Below are 24,026 nucleotides of genomic sequence, written 5' to 3' on the forward strand. Positions count from 1 at the left end.
GTATGTATATAGAATATATAGGATATAATATAGGATATATAGGATATATATATAGGACAGTAGGATATTTAGGATAGTATACAATATATTAGGACATTTAGGATAATAAAAATACAACCTCCCTGTAGTTGGGCACCTCAAGCATCAGGCACTGCTTGTTACCCCCATTCCTGCAAGCACCTGCAGGCTTGTACCAGGAGATGCTAAACACACAGCTCTCTAGAAATGTCAGCCTTGTCATGTACTGGCATGAAGCGAGAACGCTCTGGAAGAACAGTCCTTTTGTTTAAAATAGAAACTTTCAAGGAAGCCAAATTAACACATGACAAATTACTGAATAGCCAGTTCTGGAGGGAGGGGGAAAAAAAAAGCCTCTTCATCTCTGAAATGAAAAGGGAAATTGCTGGTACCAAAATTCACGTTTCCTTTTCGGTAAAATCCTCCAGCCACGCTTGGCGCTACGCTATCCGAGTAGGCGATTTCACTTCATCACCACTTCACAAAAGACTTCCAAATTCACTGCGGCAGACACGGCAAAATAAAAATGTTAAATACATCCTGGCCGCGAGGGGACTGAAGCCTCCAGGCTCCATCAAAGGTTCGCAATAATAGGATTCATAAAAAAAAAAAAAAAAGACAGATGGGATTAGAAAATGTTGCAGTGAAGACTCTGGAATGAGATGAGATCACAGCACCAGCCTGTCTTTTGTGGACCGGCACAATGATCCCCGAGCCAGACTGGATTAGGAAACCTCGCGACTAGGGGTTCAGAGAGAGGCCTCCGGTTCCCAGGCACTTTTGGGGAGAGAAGGCTGAAACGATGCATCAGATTTACAGCTGCAGTGATGAAAATATAGAAGTTTTCACCACCGTGATTCCTTCCAAGGGTGAGTAAAATTGCCCTTGACTGTTTCCTTAACGTGGCAGGTTAAGCAGGAGGGTAAAGACAGTCATATGCTGTCTTACTACGGTTTACCCCCAGGTTTCTGAGGTCGGATGGTCTGTTTTGACGGTGTTTGTGGTTGTTTCTGAAAAGTAGGCATATGGATGAACATCAATCATTGAGAAACAATCCATCAAAGGGGAAATGAGGGCAGCTAACTACTCCTCCTTTTACTTAATTCGATACTGGCAACCCAGTACGCCAAACGAAAGTGACAGCAAGCCATTGTTTTAGGAAACAGACATGAAAACAAAATTCCCAGGGCAGATAGATTCTTTCCTCTTCTCCAGGGAGCAAGTGGGTTCTGAAATGAGAAGCAGCTGGCTCAAAAGTATGATTTCTAACTGTGCCGTGAAATATGAGGAGGGAGCCTGCTGGCAGTGGCCTGAAGTCCAATGAAGTGGTCCAAGAATGCCCTGACCCAGGCTGGCCTCTGCACAGACCCCAGGGCCGCGCTCCCAAACTTAACCTGGCACTGGCACCGCCAAAGAGTGTGACTTTGTAAAAGCCCTGCTGCTCTGAGGTGAATGGTGTCAAGGCCCGGGAAGGGCTCTGTGTCCCTGGATAGTTCCCTTGCCCCCTGCAGAGCTGGGCCCTGTCTCCTGCCACCCCTGTGCTCTCCCTGCAGCCTCTGTATTGCTGGGAGAGCCCGGGACCCTGGCTTAGCCCCTGGTCTCATTGTCAGACTGAATGAAGAGGGCCGGATGTCTGCTGGTACTGTGACCCCCTGTTCAAACAACCCCTTTCTTCTTCCCATGTCAGCCATCAACATGGCCACTCCTGGGGGGAAGGGAGAGACTCAGCCTGGCCACAAAGAGAAAGCCAGCAGAACATAAATTAAGCTTTAGACATCTATTGCCAGACAGAGGGAGAGAAAAAAAAGCTGGGAGTCTGCCCACGTGCTGAAGTTGGGATACCCTCTGGAGACTCGGGAATGTACCTGAAAAGTCAAAGCCGACCCTCTGACCCAACAGTTCCACTCCTGTAAATGCTCATATACGTGGATGCTTACAGGGCCACTGGGTCTCCAAGGGCAAAACTGAAAACAACTTAAATGTCCTTGAAGAGGGGAAGGGGTAAAATGTGGTGTCATCAGACTCTGGAATACTCCACAGTAGTCAACAGGGAAAAGAACTGGATCTATGTGTGTGGACACAGCTCTCAAGAGCATCATGTTGAGAGAAAAAAAAAGCAGGCTAAAAATTATTAAATTTGTACAGTACTATATATTGTTTATGGATACATATCTAGAGAAAAGCATAAAAAACATAGGCTGGAAAGACACAGATAAAGTTAGTGATATTGGTAGCCCTGGAGAGGGAGGAAAGTAGAACTGGGGAGGAGTAGAAAAGGGACCAAAACTTGTCCTCTCATTTGTTATTTCTTTTGTATGAGAAGAAAACAAATTGAAAGCAAATATGAAAATGTTAAAATGTCTATGTTCTATAATTTTTTTCCATTTAAAAAAATTTAAGGGAGAAAAACATCAACGCTGAATGGCCCTATTAAATTAAAAACTTATTATACAATTCAGGAGCAATGTCATACTTCACCTGAAGAAAATCATTCAAAACAGGGCCTTTGAATCCATTTGCTTAGCAGAGTAGTCAAGAGACCCACCACCACTTGTACGCTGTGTGACCTTGGGCAGGCACTTAACCTCTCTGGGCCTGAGTTTCCACTCTTATAAAAAAGGAAGAACTAGAACTTATCTACCTCCCAAGGTTATTATGGGGGGAAAAATGAGATATAGACAAAATACATAAAGCATCTAGAACAGTACCTGGCATGGTAGTAAGCACCATTAAATACATCACTTACAAAGTGATTTCTATTTTTATTCCATATTTTGAGCAATGAATATGTTTCATCAAAGATAAATATTCCATCCTGTATTTCTTTCTTGCCATTTTTATTCATGGCCACCTCCTGGTATTAAACCAGTCATCAGTATTCATGGACATGTCACTGCTCAGGAAGCTGTTCTCTAGAAAAGGAATATTCGCAGTTTTATATTAGACTGCAAGTGGAAGAAGTCCGCCTCTTCCTACGCCTTGTTTTGCCTCATCTCGCCTCCTCCAGAGCATCAAGCATAAGGCTCTCAGTGGGCGAAGACGGGGCCAGGTCTTCCTAAGTCACTGCTTATGAGAGAGATTGGTAACTCTTCATTCCATCCCCACGTTCCCTGCCTGCAGAAATAGAGGTTGGTTTGATTTTCTCTAACAAGGGTTACAGTCTTCCCTGGTATGCCCTTTCCCACACGCTCCTGTTTAGCCGTGTGTATTCAACGTGCAATGAACAAAACATTTACCGAGCACAAGTTCAGCAACCTAGTGTTTAAGAGCACAGGCCTTGTTCCACCACCAACTGTGTGACCCTAACCCTCAGTATCTACCTAAGAAATAGAGTTAATGAAGACACCCAACCCCAAAGAGTTGCTGTGAGGAGTGAATGACAGAAGGAAATAAGTCGTCACCTAGTAAAGCTCAATGCGAGCCATTATCACATTTATCGTCGTTGTATTATATCCCTGTTTCCAACATACACACATACATATATAATGGGTTCAACCTAAATCTATGTATTTTTTTTAGCTGAGCCATCTTAAAGCTCACAAAAATATGGCAACAGCAAGTGTTATGGTGTTTCTTAAGCATTTTAAGGCACAAGACATAGATCAAGTCTGTAACTGAGGACAAGTGGGTATTTTTACTTCCGGAAGAGAGAAGGAGAGCCCTTTAAGGAAAAGATTTCATAGGCACAATTCACAGTAAATATAAAAGATAAAATCTGTGGTTTTACCAAGAAGTTATACCAGAAGTTATTTCCTGAAGCTCACCAGTGGGTTTAATTCTAGGGTGAACAGCATTCAAAATAATTCTCTTGGGGATAAACAACAATGCGGCGGGGTTGGCAAGGGGAGTCGGGGAACAGCAGGGGGAAATGGAGAAAACTCCAGAAAGACAACTCCTGACGGAGGCTACAGTCTCTAGAAGTTATCACCTTTTCCTTCCACCTGCCCTCACCTTGCAGAGAAAGAGGAGAATTGTATCAATAATAACCACCAGTAATTCCTGGGAACTCACTCTTTGCCAGGCGCCAGGCCAAGTGCTTGATAAAGATTAGACCATTTAATTCTCACCGCAGCCCTCTGAGGTAGGTGCGAGTTTTACCAGATGAGGAAAGTGAAGCTTAGCAAGGATGAGTCATTCGCCCAAGTCACACAGCTGGCAAGTGGTCAAGTTGGGATTTACACCCAAGTGAAAGGAGTCCAGAGTCCTGGCTCTTAACCAGCCTCTGCTCGCCTGGCTTCGTGGCAGCAGGCGCCCTGCAGAAAATAACACAGCTCTCACCTGAGCACTAATCTGAGATGTGACAAGAAGTCATTTCCATTCTAGGCAGGGTAGTGGCAGGGTGGGATTTCACTTCCAAGTAAATCAAGTAAATCACTTTAGCGTCAATGTGCAAAAGAGATGTCCGGGTGTCTCCACTTTCAACCAAATGCACACCTTTTTCCCAACCAAGTAACTTTTTTATGGCTAACTGATTCTTCAAGTTTTTTTTTTATTTACTGTGGTAAATAAAATTTACCATTTAACTATTTAAGTGTTCAGTTCTGTGGCATTAAGTACATTCATATGGTTGTGCAACCATCACCACTATCCATTTCCTGAATTTCTTCATCTTCCCAAACTGACACTCTGTATCCATTAAATAACAACTCCCCTTTCCCTCCTTCTTCCAGCCCCTGGTAACCTCTGTTCTACTTTGTGTCTCTATGAATTTGACTAGTTGAGGTATCTCATATAAGCAGACTCATACAATATTTGTCCCTTTGTATCTGGCTTATTTCACTTAGCTTAATGTTTTCAAGGTTCATCCATGTTACAGCATGTTTCAGAATTTCATTTTTTTAAGGTTGAATGATATTCCATTGTATGTCTATACCACATTTAGTTTGTCCATTAATTTGTTAAGGGACATTTGGGTTGTTTCCACCTTTCAGCTATTATGAATAGTGCTGCTATGAGCTTTGGTGCACTGGACCAAGTAACATCTAAAATTGCAATTGCCCACCTCCTAGGGTAATGGAAACAAAAACAAACAAATGGGACTTAATTAAACTTAAAAGCTTTTGCACAGCAAAGGAAACCATAAACAAGACAAAAAGACAACCCTCAGAATGGAAGAAAATATTTGCAAATGAAACAACAGACAAAGGATTAATCTCCAAAATATACAAACAGCTCATGGAGCTCAATATCAAAAAAAAAAAAACCAAACCAGTTAAAACATGGGCAGAAGACTTAAACAGACATTTCACCAAGGAAGACATACAGATGGCCAAGAGGCACATGAAAAGATGCTCAACATCACTAATTATTAGAGAAATGTAAATCAAAACTACAATGAGGTATCACCTCATGCCAGTCAGAATGGCCATTATCAAAAAATCTAGAAACAATAAATGCTGGAAAGGGTGCGGTGAAAAGGGAACCCTCCTGCACTGTTGGTGGGAATGTAAATTGATACAGCCACTATGGAAACCTCCAGTAACGAGGTTCCTTAAAAAACTGAAAATAGAACTACCGTATGACCCAGCAATCCCACTACTGGCATATACCCTGAGAAAACCCTAATTCAAAAAGAGTCATGTACCACAATGTTCGTTGCAGCACTATTTACAATAGCCAGGACATGGAACCAACCTAAGTGTCCATCGACAGATGAATGGATAAAGAACATGTGGCACATATATACAATGGAATATTACTCAGCATAAAAAGAAACGAAACTGAGTTATTTGTAGTGAGGTGGATGGACCTAGAGTCTGTCATACAGAGTGAAGTAAGTCAGAAAGAGAAAAACAAATACTGTATGCTAACACATATATATGGAATCTAAAAAAAAAAAAGGTACTGATGAACCTAGTTGCAGGGCAGGAATAAAGAGGTAGACATAGAAAATGGACTTGAGAACATGGGTGGGAGGGCGAAGCTGGGGCAAAGTGAGAGTAGCATCGACATGTATACACTACCAAATGTAAAAGAGTTGGCTGGGGCTTCCCCGGTGGCGCAGTGGTTGACAATCTGCCTGCCAATGCAGGGGACACGGGTTCGAGCCCTGGTCTGGGAAGATCCCACGTGCCGCGGAGCAACTAGGCCCGTGAGCCACAATTACTGAGCCTGCGCGTCTGGAGCCTGTGCTCTGCAACAAGAGAGGCCGCGATAGTGAGAGGCCCGCGCACCACGATGAAGAGTGGCCCCCGCTTGCCACAACTAGAGAAAGCCCTCGCACAGAAACGAAGACCCAACACAGCCATAAATAAATAAATAAATACTTTTTAAAAAAAATGTGTTAAATGTTTTAAAAAAAAAAAAAAAAGAGTTGGCTGGTGGGAAGCAGCAGCATAGCACAGGGAGATCAGCTGGGTGCTTTGCGATGACCTAGAGGGGTGGGATAGGGAGGATGGGAGGGAGGCTCAAGAGGGAGGGGATATGGGGACCTGCGTATGCATATGGCTGATTCGCTTCATTGTGCAACATCAACTAACACAACTAACACAGTATTGTGAAGCAATTATACTCCAATAAAGATCTATTAAAAAAATAAAATAAAATAAAAATAAAATTGCAATTGCACCCGCCTCTTCTTCCCAACCCCCCTCCTCTGGGCCCTGTCCCACTCCAGGTGCAAACCCTCTCCGTATTGCTACTGTAGCTACATCAGTCTCACAGGTGTTCTCTAAAACCATTCCTTTCTCTCTCTTTGCAGTGTCCAGTCCAGCCAGAAGAAGAGTCAAGAGCTCTCAACATCTCTTAACCAAGAATGTAAGAAAACTTCAGTTTTGATCCCTTTTGTTGACTTTCATTAAAAAAAGCAGTGTCTAGCTTCTTCACTCCCCACCTCCCCCCTCCATCCACGCTCTCCACGGCCTGGAAAGTTTTCCGTAGCCCATGTTGCTGTTGCATTCTCCATCCTCCACTTAACCAAAACAACTGACAAATGTCCACCAGACAACAAACAGTCCTGAATTGGACCCCCTTCTGTCATTTTCCCCACAGAGAATAATTTTCATTTTATATACACATTTTTTTCTTAAACAGAGTCCACAGTGTGGGTAGAGCATCCCTGACTTGGGTGTTCTATTGTTGGCATTTGCAATGTTCCACTTTTTCACTATTATAAATAGCAGTACAATGAATTTATTTGTACAAAATACTATTTTTTGGATTAATCCTGTGGTGCATAGGCCTCAAAGTAGAATTAACAAGTAAAAGGATAAGAACAGTTTCATCCATCCATCCATCCATCCATCATTTGCATTCCTACTCCTGTGCTAGAGCGGAGAATAGAACAGTGATTTTTAAAAGATGGTTTCTGCTTCTAGTTTCATCACATACTACCGGGAATTCTGGACAGCTGCCAGGCTTCCAACAATGCTTTTCCATTTCCCTCCAGCCTCACCAGCACTGGCTTTCATTTCTTTGTATTATTTTTTGCTTCTTTAATAAGCACATGCATCACCTTAAAATTAGTTTACATGTCTTTAGAGCCTGTGAATTTCTCATTTTACTTACAGATTTCTTTATATATAAGCTGTCAATACATCTTCGCACTTTAAAAGTTCTATTTTAATTGCTAATTGTTTCCTCTTGGTTATACTGGAGTTTCTATCACAATTGTTTTTGTAGAACACTATTTTGATTTTCTAAGTATCTCAATTTTTAAAATCCTATTCTCCATTTAAAAAAAATTTTTTTAAGTGTCCTGGGAATGAGATTGGTTTTAGTCGTTGCTGTTTTATATACATTTATTACTTTTTTAATTCCCAAAGCAGGATGGGCCCATTACAAAATTTCAAATACTAAAAAGATGTAAACTATGATATCAGAAAATCCTGAGAAGCTACAGAACATAGTGGTTAGGTATGCAGACTAGAGTCAAACTGCCTGGTTTCTTCCATTTCCCAGTTTTAAATCCCAGTTCTATCCATTTCTAGCTATATGACCTTGGGCACGTTGCCTAACCATTCCAGGACTTGACTTGCTTAGCATTAAAATGGGGAGAGTGAGAGCGCACATCCCAAGAACCATTGGAAGGAGCAAATGATTTAATACATGTAAACTGCTTAGTCCAGAGCCTGATACATACTGAACATTCAATAAGCACTGGAGTTTTTTTAAATGAAAATTTCTCATGTAACAATGTATAATTATCACGCTTTACTGCTCAATAACATGCTGTTTTGCAACTTGCTTTTTTCACTAAACAAATTTTGAGCATCTTTACATGCCAATTAATACATACAGATCTTCCCCATTCTTTTTAGAGGCTGCATAGTATGCCACTGTATGAATGAATGTACTATAATTTTTTACCCAAACCAAATCTGATGTTTTCTAGATTATTTAACCAAATCATCAATAAATGGGGTTTCCCCATTTTTTCCACTAAAACAATGCCACAAGAAATATTCTTGAACGTATTTTTTATGTTCTTATGCAAATGTTTTTGAGGATAAATTCATAGATATGAAAATGCTGGGTCATCAAATCAACACCTTAAACTTACACAATGTTATATGTCAATTTTAAAAAAGAAAGAAAATGCTCAAAGCATATGAGCATTGAAACAATTTTATAGCTATTGCCAAATTCTTAGCAACTGTTTTAAACTCCCTTTACCAGAACACCTGAGCCAACACTATATGGTATCAAATGTTGTTAACCTTTGACAATCTGATAGCTGAAAACATCTCATTGTTTTAATTTGCATTTCTTTAGTAATTAATATCATTCTTCATCTTTTCATAGATTTTGATATTTTCTCCCTATGGGTTAAAAGACATGTCTTTTGCTCATTTTTCTGTCAGTGGTTTATCCTTTTTTTAAAATGACTTTGAGAATATTTATATACTAAGAAAGAAGGGGCTTTTAATGGGTTCTTTGTTGTAGTGCAAGAAATTCTTGTATTTCTCATGATCCCTAAAAACTTAAGCACACAGTCTAGAAGGAAAATGCTCCTGACTTTCAAGGAGCAGTGGGTGTCACCAAAAATGGAAAGGGGAGGGGTTGTTTGTAGGTAATTTAGAGTTTGAGCACAGACTTGAGTTTGGCATTACAGTTGGTCCCTGACTTATGACAGTGTGACTTTCATGATTTTTGTCTTTACGATGATGCCAAAGCAAAATGCATTCAGAGACCATACTTGGAATTTTGAATTTTGATCTTTCCCCAGGCTAGCGATATGGGGTACAACATACTCTCTTGTAATGCTGGGCAGCACAGCAAGCCGCAGCCTCCCACCAGCCACACGATCACGAGGGTAAACAAGGATACACTTAGAACCATCCTGGACCCAGACAAGCATTCTGTTTCTCACTTTCAGTACAGTATTGTCAATTACATGAGATATTCAACACTTTATTATAAAATAGGCTTTGTGTGAGACGATTTTGCCCAACCATAGATTGATGTAAGCGTTCTGAGCACGTTTAAGGTAGGCTCAGCTAAGCTATGATGTTTGGTAGGTTAGCTGTATAAAATGCATTTTCAACTTACGATATTTTAGGGGTATTTATCAGGACATAACCCCACTGTAAGTCAAGGAAGATCTGTACTCTGGATATGAAGGAGCCACAAGTCATTCATGACTCAGGGAAGATCCTTTGGGAATTAGGAATATTTAGTTTTCAACCAAGTTCTTGCCTTGAATTTCTAACCTTAAACAGTGTTTCTGTCTGAATCACCGCTTATACCAATACCTACTGGCTTTATAAGGACAGAACTGTGATTACAAAAGCTTAAAAACAGAAACTAAATCATACTGTCTAGGATATAAATAGGGTGCTAGGGAAGAAATTTCTCAAGGGATTTAGAACCCAAATAAAGGAGACAGCTCTCTATGGTGGAACTGAAGCCACAGGGGCATGAGATTCACGAAGCCCCCAAAACATGGGGCACCGCCTCCTGGAGCATCCATTGACTTCAGCCAGGCTCTGCAGAAGCAAGCTCCCAGCTTTCCTGGGAATGGCTTATGACTGTCCCTCCCTAAAACATTTTTACTCCAAGGGGAAAAAAAATGACTCAAGTATATGAATACAAATAAAAATTGCTTTTGAAGTAAAAAAGAGAAAAAACAGAGGTAGGGTCTTGTCTTCAAATATGCATTCTTCCTCCAGGTAAGACAGCTTAATAACGCTCTCTGGCCTTTGAGCTCTCCTCTGAATTTTTAATTTCCCCTAACAGCATGACTCATCCTTTGCTCATAAACCTCAGACCCAGCTGTACAGAACAATCAAATTAGAAAAGACAGGAAAGGTCTTAATCCGCCTAACACGGGGGAACTGAGTCCCAAAGAAGAAAAAACTATCTCTGATCTTTTTTCATCCAACTGGCTCTTGGCTTCCCTTTGAGTTCCCGAGAAAATCGTTCATATTTTGCAGCTGCTCTAATGTACCAATATTTATGACTTTGTCCTGAAATTCTTATTTGTCTCTATTCTCACCCCTTCGACTACCATATGGATGTCAGGTTCCTTCCTTTACAAGGATCTCTTTCCTCTCTGAATCATCCTTAGTGCGGCAGTTTCCTCTCTCTCTGGACCCCTCGTAAGTTACATTTTCTTCTTCTACAGCCACCCACTGTTCCTTCTCTAGATCGTTTCACTAGTCTTTTTCTCCCCATCCCCTCCGATTCTTAGGCAATTTTACTGACATCCTGATCGTCCTGATGCCGCAGACATCATAAGAGTAGCTTAAAGGAATAAATTTACACCAAAGCGTGGGTTAGTTAGGCCTTCCAGTGCAATGGAGCCATTACCACCGAGATTCGCAGCCCCTTCATAATAAGCAGCCATCATCAGGAAAGATGGAGGAATGGAAGTGCAAATGTCACATTCTTCCCAGATTTCAACCTTGTGGAGGAGCGGTGATCTGATTTTTCTGTCTGGTGATCTGATTTTTCAAAATGCACTGAGCAATCAACTGCACTTGAAAATTCTTACCTGGATGTCAGCACTTCCATGGGTCTTACAAAGAGCACTTCCTTAGAAGTTATGAAACCATGATCCTTGTTCAGGCTCTGCCCCTTATAGCTCTGTGACCTTGAAGACACACAGCTTCCTTTGGCCTCAGTTTCCCTGTGTGTAAAATTAGGGAGTTGGGCTAGAACTTTACTCTGGATGCCATCAACCAAAATCACGATGATCCTCCATCACCTAGGTCTCAGCTGTCTTTCTAACTCCCTACCAGCCCCCTAGGTCTCTGATCTGAACCCAGCAGGGAAGCATCAATTTATCACAGTGAATCTGATACACAAGTACATCCCCTACTTTCAGCAGGCAATTTGCTGAACTTGGAAAGGAAAATCCAACATTAAACACGTCTCCCCTTCACCCCTTCCCCATTCCCCAATCTCACCCTTGTACTCAGGGTGCTAAAGAGCCTGTGCTCAGACCAGTTTGTTCTAAGACCAGCTGCAGTATCCAGCCTGGACCGTATCCTACAGACCAGAAAATAACCAGGCTATCGGGAGGCTTTCAGCAGGCCACAGCCATGCATCCAGCTGTCCGTTCCCTGGCGTGGGCCTGATGCACTGCCCTGAGCCCTCTCAGAGCCTCCGCAATTGTGGGGCATGAGAAGCAAGCACGAGGCCAGCTAAGAAAGGGAAATCTTCCAAGCTGAGCCCTCTCCTCTTTCCTTTACTGCTTTGGCATCCTTCAGGGCCGAGAAGATACCCTGCTGAGGCACTGGGCCCTAAGTCAGGACCTGGGAAGTAACCAGCCTCACTCCCACCCCGGGAAACCTACATCCAACCGGGGGCGGAGCAGCTAACGCCTCTCCACTCTCTCCCTCCCCATTCCCTTCTCCCACCCACAATGCAGAGGAGGGATGGCTGAGGTTTCTTGTTCCTAAAAGGAAACATTTGCTTCCTTTTCAGGGGAGGAAATGCTGGGCCTCCCCGCTGGACTCCTCCGGCTTTCACATCCGGCCTTACTTCCTCCTTCTACAAAATGGGTTGGAAAACACACCAGTCCTCACTCCTCATTAGAGGGATGCTGAAAAAAATGAAAACAAAATTCGAAATACCTGTGATGAGAGGTAGTCAGCCAAAGGCTTGAATGTCAGTAATGAGGCTCAGGTCTCTCCCGTTTAACCTGGAGGTCCACATTCCAGGGGGAACCCTGAGGCCAAATGGTACACGTGTCCAAAATGCCATTAATCTAGGAAATTCCAGTATGCTGGGCGACACCATGGCAGAGTGCAGTGCTAAGAGGAGGGAAGGAAAGGGAAAAGCTGAGAGGACTGTCTGTGCAGGGTGGTGAGTCCAGACCACCCATTACTGCATCTCACAGCCCCCAGTGAGCTGGCGTAGAGCGGACGGGTGCTGCTCCCAGCCTGCACTGAAGGCTTACTGGAAAACCAACAGAAACACCACTTTCTAATCATTTTGCAATTTACAAACGTATCAAATCAACACATTGTACTCCTTAAACGTATACAATCATATGTGTCAATTTATACCTCAGGAGAGCTGGAGGAAAAATATTTTAAATTATTGGGGGAAAAATCCCACATGCTGCAGTGCCCATAAGAGAAAGGGCACTAATCCTAAATGATCCTTAATTACCATCATCTTTCTCCAAAGGCAAAGAATGAATGAGTCTGGGTCCTAAAACAGGCCTGAGAAGAGTTAATTTCCTAAGCCAGATAAGACCAAATTTGGGATATATTACTTTTTTAAGCAAAGGACTATTTGTGATAAACTGAAGCAAAGAGTGACAGCTCCCCTTCCTCTGCTGGGGACATGACCATTTCCTGATGCTGTAGGTAAACAGGTGGCACGGGGAAAGAGAACCTGCTGTGTTCCTGAAATCTCTGCGAATGACCAGCAGTGACTCTGCCCCAGTACAGCAAGGGTGGTCAAGAGGATGACCCCTTTCCACATAGCCTCGAAGTACCAAAACTGGGGTTTGAACTCAGGTTCGCATGACCCCAAATGTAAATTAATCTTCTTCATCATTGACAATCTGATAGGAGAAAAATCAACTTTGTTTTAATTTGCATTTAATTATTATTGTTCAGCACCTTTCATGTTAACCAGCCATTTGCATGTCTACTGTCAATTGTCAGCTGGTTTTTGGCCCCATTTTTCTATTTTTTTTCCTCTTTATTGATTTGTAAGTGTTTTATGTACATAGCGATAATTCCCTATTATATGTAACAAATGTTATATTGAGTCATATTCTATTCTAGTGTTTGTTGTTTGTTTGTTTTTTAACATGCATCTTTGGTCTGTCTGGTATTCATTTTCGTATGAGAAGTGTGGACATGGATCCATTTCCCCCAGTGGCCTGACATTTATTTCAACAATATTTATTAAAGGTCCAATTTTTCTCCACTAAACTGAAATATAACCCTATTATAATACTTAAAGATTCAGTCTTATTTGCTTCAGCTTCCTCCACAATTGTTACATGTGGACAGTGGAGGGGAATTCATCAAAGGCTAGACTGTAAAGGCTGAAACGGGTCCACCTCACTCACAGATAGACTCAGTGCCAGGATCTGGCACAGAGGTGCCCTCGCAGGATGTCTGTGGAAGGAAGGAACGAGTGAGCAAGAGAATGAGTCAATACAAACCTCAGAGAAGCTGCAGTGTAATGTTGGAAGTTCTAACCTGCTTCAAAGGAGTGAAGACGTCCAGAATGAGCGACCCCAGTGTCATGGCTATGCATTCAAACATGCACGATATGAGCCCCAAATTGCTAAGATTCCCTTTGTCACCCCCGATATTAAGATAAAATATGGTACTATTTGTCTCAAATTTGTACGTTTAAATTATTTCAATGATCTAAGTATTTTTATTATAATTTTAAAGGCCCATTTCACTGGGCCCTGACAAAAGGGGTATTCCTCTTCATGTACTTTCCCAAAACCACTATTCAGCAGGGGATCATTATTGAAAACACCTTAGCGTGTAGCGCTCCGTTCTGGCTTGCCAGAATTTCCACTTACCGAGCCACAGGTCGTGGAAACTCATCTCTCAGCTCCAGCTGACACAGGCACTCTGCAAAGTAGAGGAAACCTGAGCGTCTGGGAGCCATGCCTGCTTCTTCTGGCCAGCAGGTTCTTCCTTTTTACAACCTGGGAATCAGCTGGGCCCCGAGTCCTCCGCCTAGGTCTCCCCTCTGCTGAAGCATCCAGAAAGCTGTCCTCTACGTGAACAAGGGTGCCCACTGAGCTGCAAAGACAGTAAGAGCCCGATTTCCAGGGCCTGTCCTCATTTCAAATAGCCTGTTCTATTGTCAAACTACGTCCAGCCCTGGGGCAGTTAACTGGCCCCAGTCTGGGGCCTGAGGGCCCAGGCTTCTGACTCTGTGAAGGGACGGCTGGTAAGGAGCCCCCAGAAACCTCATTTTCATGCACCATGGTGCCGCCGGACATGCTGAAGTTAAACACAACAGTTCACCGTTTCAGGCCAGTCTCCCCAGGTTTCCTCGCTGCTCCCAGCAGTGGCTGGAGTCAGGAAGGCTCTGTGTCAGCACGAGGTCCGTCCGCAAGGCTGCAGTCCTGGCCTCGCCTGTGGAGGCTGAGATTCTAGGGGAGGAACAAGCTGACGGTCCTTCCTCCCCCCGCAGGTGGTGATCGAGTCCGACCTCTACGCGTCCCGGCCCCTGGAGCTGCTGCAGCACCGCAGCGACCACCGCGACGGCGAGGGCCGCAGGTCGGGCCGCTTCCAGAACGCGCGGCCGCAGGGCGCCCACCCCGCCAAGACCCCCGCCAGGCCTGGTACGTGCGTCACGGCCCGGGTCCCCGGAACCTCCCTGGGGGGCAGTGGCCCACTTAGAGCAGCTGCCACGGTGTCCGCGAACTGGCTTGTGTTGGCTCCAGCCACGTCGTGGTCCTCCCGGGCGTCCCCCATCACGCCCGGTGGGCGGAGCACCTGCGCGTGGGGCCGCCGCCTTCCCCAGTGCATGCCGGTCCTGCTCTGAATGCACCTGCTCGGGGCCCCCGCCACTGCAGCACCACAAAACACCTTCTACCTTAGAACACTCGCTGCTGGGTCTGCGTGGTGAGCAAAGATGCTCTCATCTACCACCTAGCTCCACGGGCAGTCCTGCGGGACTCAGGAGGAGGTAAACATCATTAGACGCTGGGGGGAGAGGAAACCAGTGTACACATGACTCATGAAGCGAAGGAAGCTTACGTTATTTTACAGGGTGTGTGTGTGTGTGTGTGTAATTATACAGGCTCTTCATCAGCTGCCATCTTAAAATCCCACCATTTTAAATTTGAACGACTTAAACTATTTCAACCATTTATAAAAAGAATTTAGAGACAAATTTGTTTTGAAAGCTGGAAACATTAGAGTCTTACCTTCCACACTATTTTGAAAAATGGCTCCCACCCCGAGCAGTTAAACAGGAATCTGTGTCTAGCCTGCTGAAGTCTGTGATAGTATTTAGCCTTTAATTCCTGGTTTAGGTTATTTCTGTTATGCCCACAGCCTCAAGTTATTCCTATTTTTAACTCCAGAAATACACAAAAAGTCTTGGACATCCTTTTCAAAGCTGTTGGGTGTCAACAGTTTTGTATGTTAGAAGAACTGAAATTAGATTCCATTGAGTGTCTCTCTTTATCCATCCATCTCCTCTCTTTCCTCCCTCATAGATGTTAGATTGGATCTCTAAGGTTTCTTTGGTCACTAACACCCTGATCCTGTTTTTAAGATCCTACGTGTAAGAACCCATAAGTCAAGCTGTATTCTCTAGTTAAGGGATTACATATATACATTTTTATGGAGAGTGAAAGCCTTAGGGAAACCACAATGTGCCTTGCAAATTAGAAGATAATTTTTTTTCCTCTGTCTATATATAAGTGGGTGGGTGGGTGGGTGGGTGCCTGTGCGTAGAAAGAAAAAGGATATCTTCTCTACAAAATCACAAAATGAATTTAGAACCATGTTTCTCAAATTTGAATGTGCTAAAGAATCACCTGGGAATCTTGTTTTTAGGCAGAGTCTAATTCAGTAGGACCAAGTAGGGCCCCAGGTTTTGTTTCTAATAATCTTCCAGATGATGCTGATGATGTTGGTCCAAGGACAACATACTGATTAGCAAGGATTTAGGGACGATCTAATGGGTGGTTCTCCAAGTGGCATCCCTGGAGCCGCAGAACCACCTGGGAACTTGCTGGAAATGCAAATTTTGGGCCCCACCCAAGACCTATTTAATCAAATTCTGGGGTAGGGCCCAGCAATCTGTTTTAACAAGCCTGCTCCCGGGGTGACTTTCCCCCTCCCTGAAGGTGGAGGCCCACTGATCTCTGCAAGCACCCCCTGCCGATCTACAGAAGAGGAAACCGAAACCATGGAAACTGTTTGACTTACCCAAGGTGCACTGCTCATCAGCAGCAGAACTGAGATTAAATCTCATGTCTCCCGATTTGCTAGCTAATTGCGTCTTTCCCCCAGAAAATAATGTCTTTCCAGCTGTCTGGTTTTAGGGGCTACTTTCCTCCCTAAGTAGCTTGTGGAAGCTTGGACTGAAGGGGGGAACAGCAAGTTATGAAATGGAGAGACTCTGCCTGACATATGACAGTCAGCTCATGCAGGGAATGTGCTAGTCAGGTTTTAAAAAAAAAGGAAAAAAAAGATTGAGCTGGGCATCGATTCAATTCCTTCAGCTCCCACAATCTGACAGATTCCAGAGGGGATGAGAGGGAGGGAGGGTTTCTGAGTCAAAGCCAGACCCACAGGAAAGGCTGGGCACCGGCCTTGGGCACGAGTTTTCCATCCTCCCGTCAGAAGGATGTGTGTCTCCAGGGATCTCAAATCTGGAGACGTGTTTCTTTTCTGAGCTAAAGGAGAAGGCTCCTGGGTGCTGTAGGCTTCTCACGTGGGAGAAATATGCTCAGAGGAACCTTGGAAAGAGTGGGGACTCTGAAGCCTTGAGCAGGTGAACCTCAAGTGCCCAGAAAAGGGGACACCCACCTCCTGGGCTGGTGGAATGTCTCCACCAAGATGTCCTTGGGACATCTCAGAATCAACTTGTTCAAATGGAATTCGTCTTCCACCTTCAAACCTCTCTTCCTTTCTCAGCTGGGGCCACTATCCATCTTTCCAGCAAGCTGCTGGGATGTTTATCCCAATACCCCCTTGTCCTCCCCACCCCCGCTCCACACACTAACCACTGACAGTGTCAGTTCCTCCGTATGTCTCATCTCTCCTTGGTACCAATCTCAGGCTACCGGCTCAGACTCCCTTCATCCCTTGTGTGTAGCAGCCAAGCCTGGTCCTCAGCTACCAGTCGCTCTTGCTCCACAAGGCTACCAGAGGGTAGCCTAACGCAGAATCTGCCTCTGCCGACCCTCTGCTTTAAACACTGTGTCCTCTCCACCGCCAGCTACCCTCCAGACCATGCCCAAGGCTCTGCAGGACCCAGTCCTCTGCTCACCTCTCCAGGGCCACCTCCTGTGACACTCCTGTCCCTGCCAATCCATGCACAGAACAGCCCTGAGCTGTGGTGTAATTGTGACCACTCATTATATTCTGTTATATTCTGGAACTTCCCCGACACTGTTCTCTCTGCGGATTGCCCTTCCTGGGTCTCTCCACCTGGCAAACTCCTCCCAGAATGGGTTAGGGGGTCCCTCGGTCAAGTTTTCCCAGCCTTGCAAGACCACCAAAGAGGTCAGCTTACCATTCCCTAGATCTTCCTCACCCAGCTTCATCGTAATTGCTGTGCATCTCTAAAGCCTCTGTTTCCTCATCTATTATGACGTCTACCTGTGAGGGTTGTGGTGAGGATTAAATGAGACAATGTTTATGAGTCTTACACTCAGCACAGCGACTGACACAGTAAATGCTCAAAAATATGAGCTACTATCGTCACTTACGCCAGAGCACGGCACACCGTGGTCTGACCTTGGTAGCCTGTAACTTCATTTTATTGGCCTTGAGATGTTTTCCTCGGGGTGGGGGGGTGGTATTTCTCTACGCTGTAGTCTGATAGCATGGGGCTCCTCCAGGAACATCTGCCCCAGGAGGGACTCGATTGAAGGCCAGCCTCCCCACTCCACCCCACCCCCGCCCATCACCAGCTACCTTAGCTCAACATCTGGATTCCCAGCAGTGGGTCGAGCCTCAGATAAAGGCATAGAAAGAAGGTTCTCACATACATCTCATGCCAGTGCCTCAGAACTCTGATAACCTCCAATCCTCCCACATTATGAGGCTTACTTCCCACAGCAGGCAGGACTTTGGGCTCATTTTCACAGAGGCGTGTCCAGGAGCGGCAGGTTAAAGGACTGATCCCAGCTATAAAGACTTAACTGCTGATAACCTCCTGTGATCTGGCGCCTTAGGAAGAAAGGAGGAGCTAAGGGCACATTCTCTGAGCCCCTACTGCAGGCAGACCCCGTACTGAACACCTCCACACACGTGATCTTATTAGACCTTAGTTCTAACCTCCCCAAGAGCACCAGGGGTGCAGGTGACCCACTCGACAGTTGTCCCATTGCCTGACCCTAGTGCGTGATTTTGCTGCTCAGTACAAAGGCCGTTAGAATATTCCTGGCTTGTGATTGATTAGCTATGGGATAATTGATGCAGAACCCAGGGGAGCTGGAACCCAGAGTACCACTGAGTAACGTCCCCTCCGTTCAACTTTGCAGTGGGGATTTCTGAACCCAAATCAGCAAATCTGTGTGGGAATCGAGCATATGGCAAAGCTTTGGTAAGTAAAATCAACCTGGTTAGCTGTATCTGCTGTGCTTTAAACTTCTTGTCCTGTCTGTGCCATGAAGACAAAGTGTCCTTTGTTCCAGGCCTGAGGATTATTAGAAAAGTGTAGCTGAGGGTTCTTTGCTCCTAAAGCCTATCAGCTGGTGGCACACCACTGGCTGCCTCTCTCTTTCTTGCCAGAAATTCAGCTCTTAGGTAAACAGAAGGTATTACCTAGTGGACATCTCAAACAGGGGGAAAAGAAGCAGTTTCTGTGGCAGGCCCCTGCCAGGTGGAGGTGTCTGACCAATTCGCAGGGGCAGCTACGGGGGTAAAGAGATGCAAGGGTCTCGAGCACTGTGAAAACACAAAACACCATCAACTCAGAGAGAACTGCTGAACCACCTCCCACCGGGAGCTCTGGGGCAGGGATTGTCCATCTGGGTTGCCCGAGTTGGACCCAGTTGACCAATCCTTTATATTTTCTTCCTGCTCTTTCAGGGCATGCAGGCTGCCCAGGAGGGCATGACCTTGGGCAAGGTGGCCCTCTGTAGCCAAGGACACCTGAAGGAGCTGAGAGCCACCTGCTCCCCGCCCTCCACCAGCTGGGCGGCTTGTCTTTCCCTGAAGGGGGATCCGGTAGTGCATGTCTGGGTCTAGCTCAGCGTCACCCTGAAAAAATACATCTCCTTCACCATCTTCTGGGCATGAATGTGGGTGTCCCCTGGGTTAGCACAGAAGGGGTGGAGTGGTGGCTGGAGGTGAGGTCAGCTTGGGCGTCCTGGGCTCTGCGGGCATCAGCTCTCGAGATTCATGGATCCTGAGAACTAGAACAGACGGGAGAGAGTGTCTGAGTCACCCACTCGTCCTTATGGAACAAACTGGACAGAGACACGAGCGCTTTGCTCCTGGTCTGGGCAGGAAATCTAATCCAATTATTTCATTTAGGTCATCCCTGTACTAGGAAAACCACACAAAGGGCAGGGATGGGACAGTCAGGAGCCCCCTGTCCCAACCTGGGACCCAGGGGAAACTGAGGATGGCTGGGCCGTTGCCACAGAGTGAAGGTGGTCAGGCTGTGACAGCTCGAACTGCTGCCCTCAGCTGAGCCCAAGGCTAAGGGGAGAGGGCAGCTCACTGCCTTGGATTACTTGCCCCCAGCCCCTGGGCTGGACTCAGTGCCCTTGGCAGAGAGGTAGCAGCAGCTGGGAGGCCAGAGCGAGGTGGGATGGGTCAGGGTGGTGATGGGGAGGTGGTCACAAAGGAGGGGGCGACAGTAGTGCAGAGGACAGAGCAGCAGCATGACTCACCCTTTCCTCTGGGTCTGAGACGGTAGGGCTGGGGTCCTGCAGCTCATTGGAGGCCCCCATCCCAAGGCGGAGAGCAATTCCGAGCTCGAACAGCTAAATCTGATTTGATGCTAACATGCGCTGGGGCAAACAGGATGGTGGACAGCCCGGGAAGAAGCATGTTTCTGGGCTGCGGGCACAATGGGGAGGGACAGCTCCCGAGAGGCCACAAGGTGGCACAGTGACTCTGCCCACAACCTTTGGCCGGGGCGGGAGAGAAGGGGCAGTGACTCCTGGTGTCCTCAACCTGGAATTTTCCAGCAATTTCAGGAATGTGGTGATCTTAAGCCTTCCCTGGGGCGTGGGGTGGAGGAGCAAAGCAGAGGTCCACTGACTGAACGAACTCGGGACCTAGCCTGCTTAGGCTACCAGTGACTTTTCAATTCGGTACATGTTTCTTGAGCACTCACCACCTCCTTTAAGGAGAGCTGAGGAGGGCCGCCAAAGGGTAAGTCCCAGACCCTGTCGTACGCATGCCATTCCTGGGGAGACTGCACCAGCATAAGAAACAAGTAGACAACCGTAAAGAGACAGAATTGGTGGGATGCCAAAACATGTCACATAAGGACTCAGTGCTGTGGGGATGCAGGAGACAGAGAGAAATCAGCTGGGGCACCAGCCTGAGGGGAGGCTTCCTGGAGGAAGTGGTCTTTGAAGGGCAGGCAGAGATGAGGCTTGATCCAGAGAATGAAGGACAAGCTGGGTGAGGATGCAGCATTGCGTGTGGGCATCAGGAAAGGTAGGACCAGCCCTGCTGTGACACGTGGGGGAAACAAGGCAGAGCTGCACAGATAAGGTGGAGTCCTGTTTTGAGGAGACTTAAAGATCAGGGTGCCGAGCTGGCCTCGGTCCACCCTGCAGTGGCGAGACCCTGTGAATCCAGGAGGGGCCCAGGGTGCGTGGCGGGTCTTGTGGGAAAAAAGGAGGTCCTGTCCCAAGGAGGACTGGTCCTGAGGCTGCAACAGAGAAAAGGGAGAGGGAGACACTGACCTTGCAGAACCTGCAGGATTTGACAGCAAAGTGGACACAGACCATAGGGGTGCAAGGGGGACAGAGCCCTCGCAAGATTGAGTTGCTTGCTTTCAAGTTTCTCTAGGAAGGTGGTTCTCAAAGTGGGGTCCTGGGACTAGAGCACTTGGGAACTTGTTAGAAATGCAGATTCTCGGGCCTACGCGAGACCTACTGACTCAGAAGCTAGGGTGGGCCCAGCATTGCGTTAACAAGCCCTCCCGGAGTTGGGGGGGGCCTGGTGCCCGCGGCCGTATGAGGACCATTGCCCTGGGTTGATGGTAGTTCAGATTAGCTGATGCCCTTTCCAATGGCTCCAGCCACTGCCGGAGTTGGGGACATGGCACCATCCTCACACTCCCTTCTCACAACCTAGATGCCTCCGGTGGCCCGGATCTCGGTGAAAGCTCCCGCCGTCCTGGAGGCGGCAGCTCCGGGCTCGGAGAACGGAGCTGTTCTGACCAGAGGGTAAGTGCTGTGCCTCCAGCCTGGCTGCCTCCGGGCTCCCCACCCGCTCCCGTCCTGCTCCTGCGGCCAAAGAGTAACAGGTGGCCCGGCTGTCAGACCCTCAAGAAGCTAAAACAGAATCCCTGCCAGCTGTAAATTACCTTTTAATGAGGGCAATAATCCCGGGTTTCTGTCATGGCCACATCAACTTTTCCCCTAGGATTAAGCTGAAGTGTTTTTGATGGTTTCCACTTCATTAACCCCACTCTTTAGACTAGGAGAAGTCTAAAGAGGGAGGGGTTTTGGTTAATTAGATAAATGTAATCACAGGCCATATTCAGAGGCTCCTGAAGGCATGCTGGTGTCAGAAATGCCTCAGGAATTAGATTAAGGGCCCCTGCCCAGGTAAAAAGTACGTAAGATACAAATGTTTCAAGCCAAATTTATAACCAGCATGTTACTATTAACTCTGACCCAGAACCAGCAGCTAGAGTAGCAGGAGTGATAAGCCCCCCAGGAACGCCCTCACTGCCTTCAACATGGCACAAAGAAGATGGCAAGCAAGAGCCTTAAACTCAACTCAGCGTGTACATTTACGCCCCCTTCATGATCTTCCAGACTGGAGAGAGCAGAAAAGTGGCTTCGGGGATGATGAAGGGTGTGGGTTCTTTACTCAGATCTGCCTGCGTGCCCGGCACTGCTGCTGACTTGCTATGACTTCAGGCAAGTTATTCAGACCTCTGTGTCCTCGTTTCTTTAAAAACAAAACCAAACCAAAAAAATGGGGATGATCATAACCTCTTGAGAGATTATTGTGAGAATAGGATGAGATAATGTGTGAAGAGCTTAGCTCCAACGGTTGCATCATTTTTTAAGAAGCTTACAATCTGGGAATCGGAAAGACACGTGCTTGGGAAGGTGATAGATGCTCACATATGAGGGACCATGCACCACAATATCAACCGAAGGTATGCACACCTTGAAAGCTGAGGGAGTTAGAGGAGGAACAGACCAGTGTGAAGCCCTTTTAGGTGAAAGAAAGCCATCTGGAATGAATGATAAAAGCCAAGCCACTCAACGTATTGGGACCTAGTTAGAGAAAAGTATCTTTTCGATTGTATTGAGTTTATAGTAGCAAATTGTTCTGAGTGGCAATGGCTGTTGCTGACTGCTGCAGTAACCAGCAAACACGAACCGCGTGCCTCAAGAAAGGCGCCCTTTCCATCCGCGCAGCTGCATTGCAAAGGGTTCTTCTAAATGGCCCGTTTCTCTCTAAGCTTAGGCGTTCTCATTTCCATTTGTTCCTGGACCCTGGCTATTGAAAAGAAAACAAAGGCCATTCTTTCACTGAAGGAGAGCAAGTGAGAAAAATGAACATTTATTGAGATGGACAATGTGCCGGATGCTTTATGACCTTATTTTCCTCCTCACAAAAGCCCCTTGAGTTAGATGAAATTATCCCCATTTTGCACATGAGGAGACTGAGGCTGGCTGAGGTCAAATCACTTGCCTGAGGTCACACAGTAAGTGGGGAGCAGGATTCAGCCCCAGGGCTCGTGGGCTTTCAATAGCTGACGCTTTGTGACTTCTGCTCTTTCCAGCAAGATCGTTTGTGCAGAGGTGGAGGGATGGGGGGTTGGGGTGAGGAGGGGTAGAGTTTGGAACAAGGGCAGAACTTGGGATCCATGAGCCAGTGTGCTCAGGGCCACCTCCTTCCCTCTCCCCATGCAAGGACCTCCCTGGGGCAGGGGGATGGGGTGTCATTCCTGCGTGGGCCCCAGCAGTGACCCTCCACCGTGGTCACAGGATGTATGAGCAGAGGACGAGCCAGGGCTCTGGTGCCTCTTCTCGAGGGCAGCAATTAAAAGACAGGCTCAGCACAGTGACCGCCCTCCTCACCCACCTGCGGATTTTCTGTAGATCCAGGCACCTCAAGAAGATGACTGAAGAGTATCCTACCCTCCCTCAGGGAGCAGAAGCCTCCCTACCGCTGACAGGAAGTGCTTCCTGCGGCGTCCCCAGCATCCTCCGGAAAATGTGGACCAGGCACAAGAAGAAGTCTGAATACGTGGGAGCTACCAACAGCGCCTTTGAGGCTGACTAAAGGTGACCCTCCCCAGGTGCCCTGCGCTGGCCCGAGTTCACTGCACAAGGGGAGGAAACTTCCAGATCGGAACTGAGCGACATTCACCTCTGCTACTAGCTGGTCTACACACATCACCCTCCAGTACTAACTAATCGCCCTGGCTCAGGAAACGGGAAAGGAATCTCCCTTGAAGGCAAAAGAAAACTGTTCCTTCTTAGAATCGATAAAGCCATTGGTCTGAAAGTGACTTCGGGAGGTCATCAAGTTTATATCCCTGTGTTCAAGCAAAATGGCACCAAAATCAAACTTTCCCAACCCATTTTAAAGACCTCCAAGGAAGGAAGCAGGCAATTCCTCAGTCTTCCTTGTGAGTCGTTCTAATTTCCGGTATAAATGTAAGAATTTGATGTTTCAGGCACTTGTAAGCACAATGGTTCTCACTGTTCCTGTCACCATATTTATTTC

At 46.3% G+C, this 24,026-nt stretch overlaps 1 protein-coding gene across 1 annotated transcript; it reads left to right on the top strand.

The window, feature by feature from the left end:
• Nucleotides 1–820: 820 nt before the first annotated feature.
• On the top strand, nucleotides 821–23,660 carry VXN (vexin). The gene is made up of 6 exons (XM_061172059.1): nucleotides 821–887; nucleotides 6,719–6,774; nucleotides 14,587–14,737; nucleotides 18,623–18,684; nucleotides 21,405–21,496; nucleotides 23,396–23,660. The coding sequence occupies exons 1-6, from the start codon at nucleotides 821–823 to the stop codon at nucleotides 23,577–23,579; spliced, it is 612 nt and encodes a 203-aa protein (XP_061028042.1). The 3' UTR covers nucleotides 23,580–23,660.
• Nucleotides 23,661–24,026: the final 366 nt, after the last annotated feature.

The sequence above is a fragment of the Eubalaena glacialis genome, chromosome 17 (genome assembly GCF_028564815.1).
Source record: "Eubalaena glacialis isolate mEubGla1 chromosome 17, mEubGla1.1.hap2.+ XY, whole genome shotgun sequence".
In the NCBI taxonomy this organism is placed as follows: Eukaryota; Metazoa; Chordata; class Mammalia; order Artiodactyla; family Balaenidae; genus Eubalaena; species Eubalaena glacialis.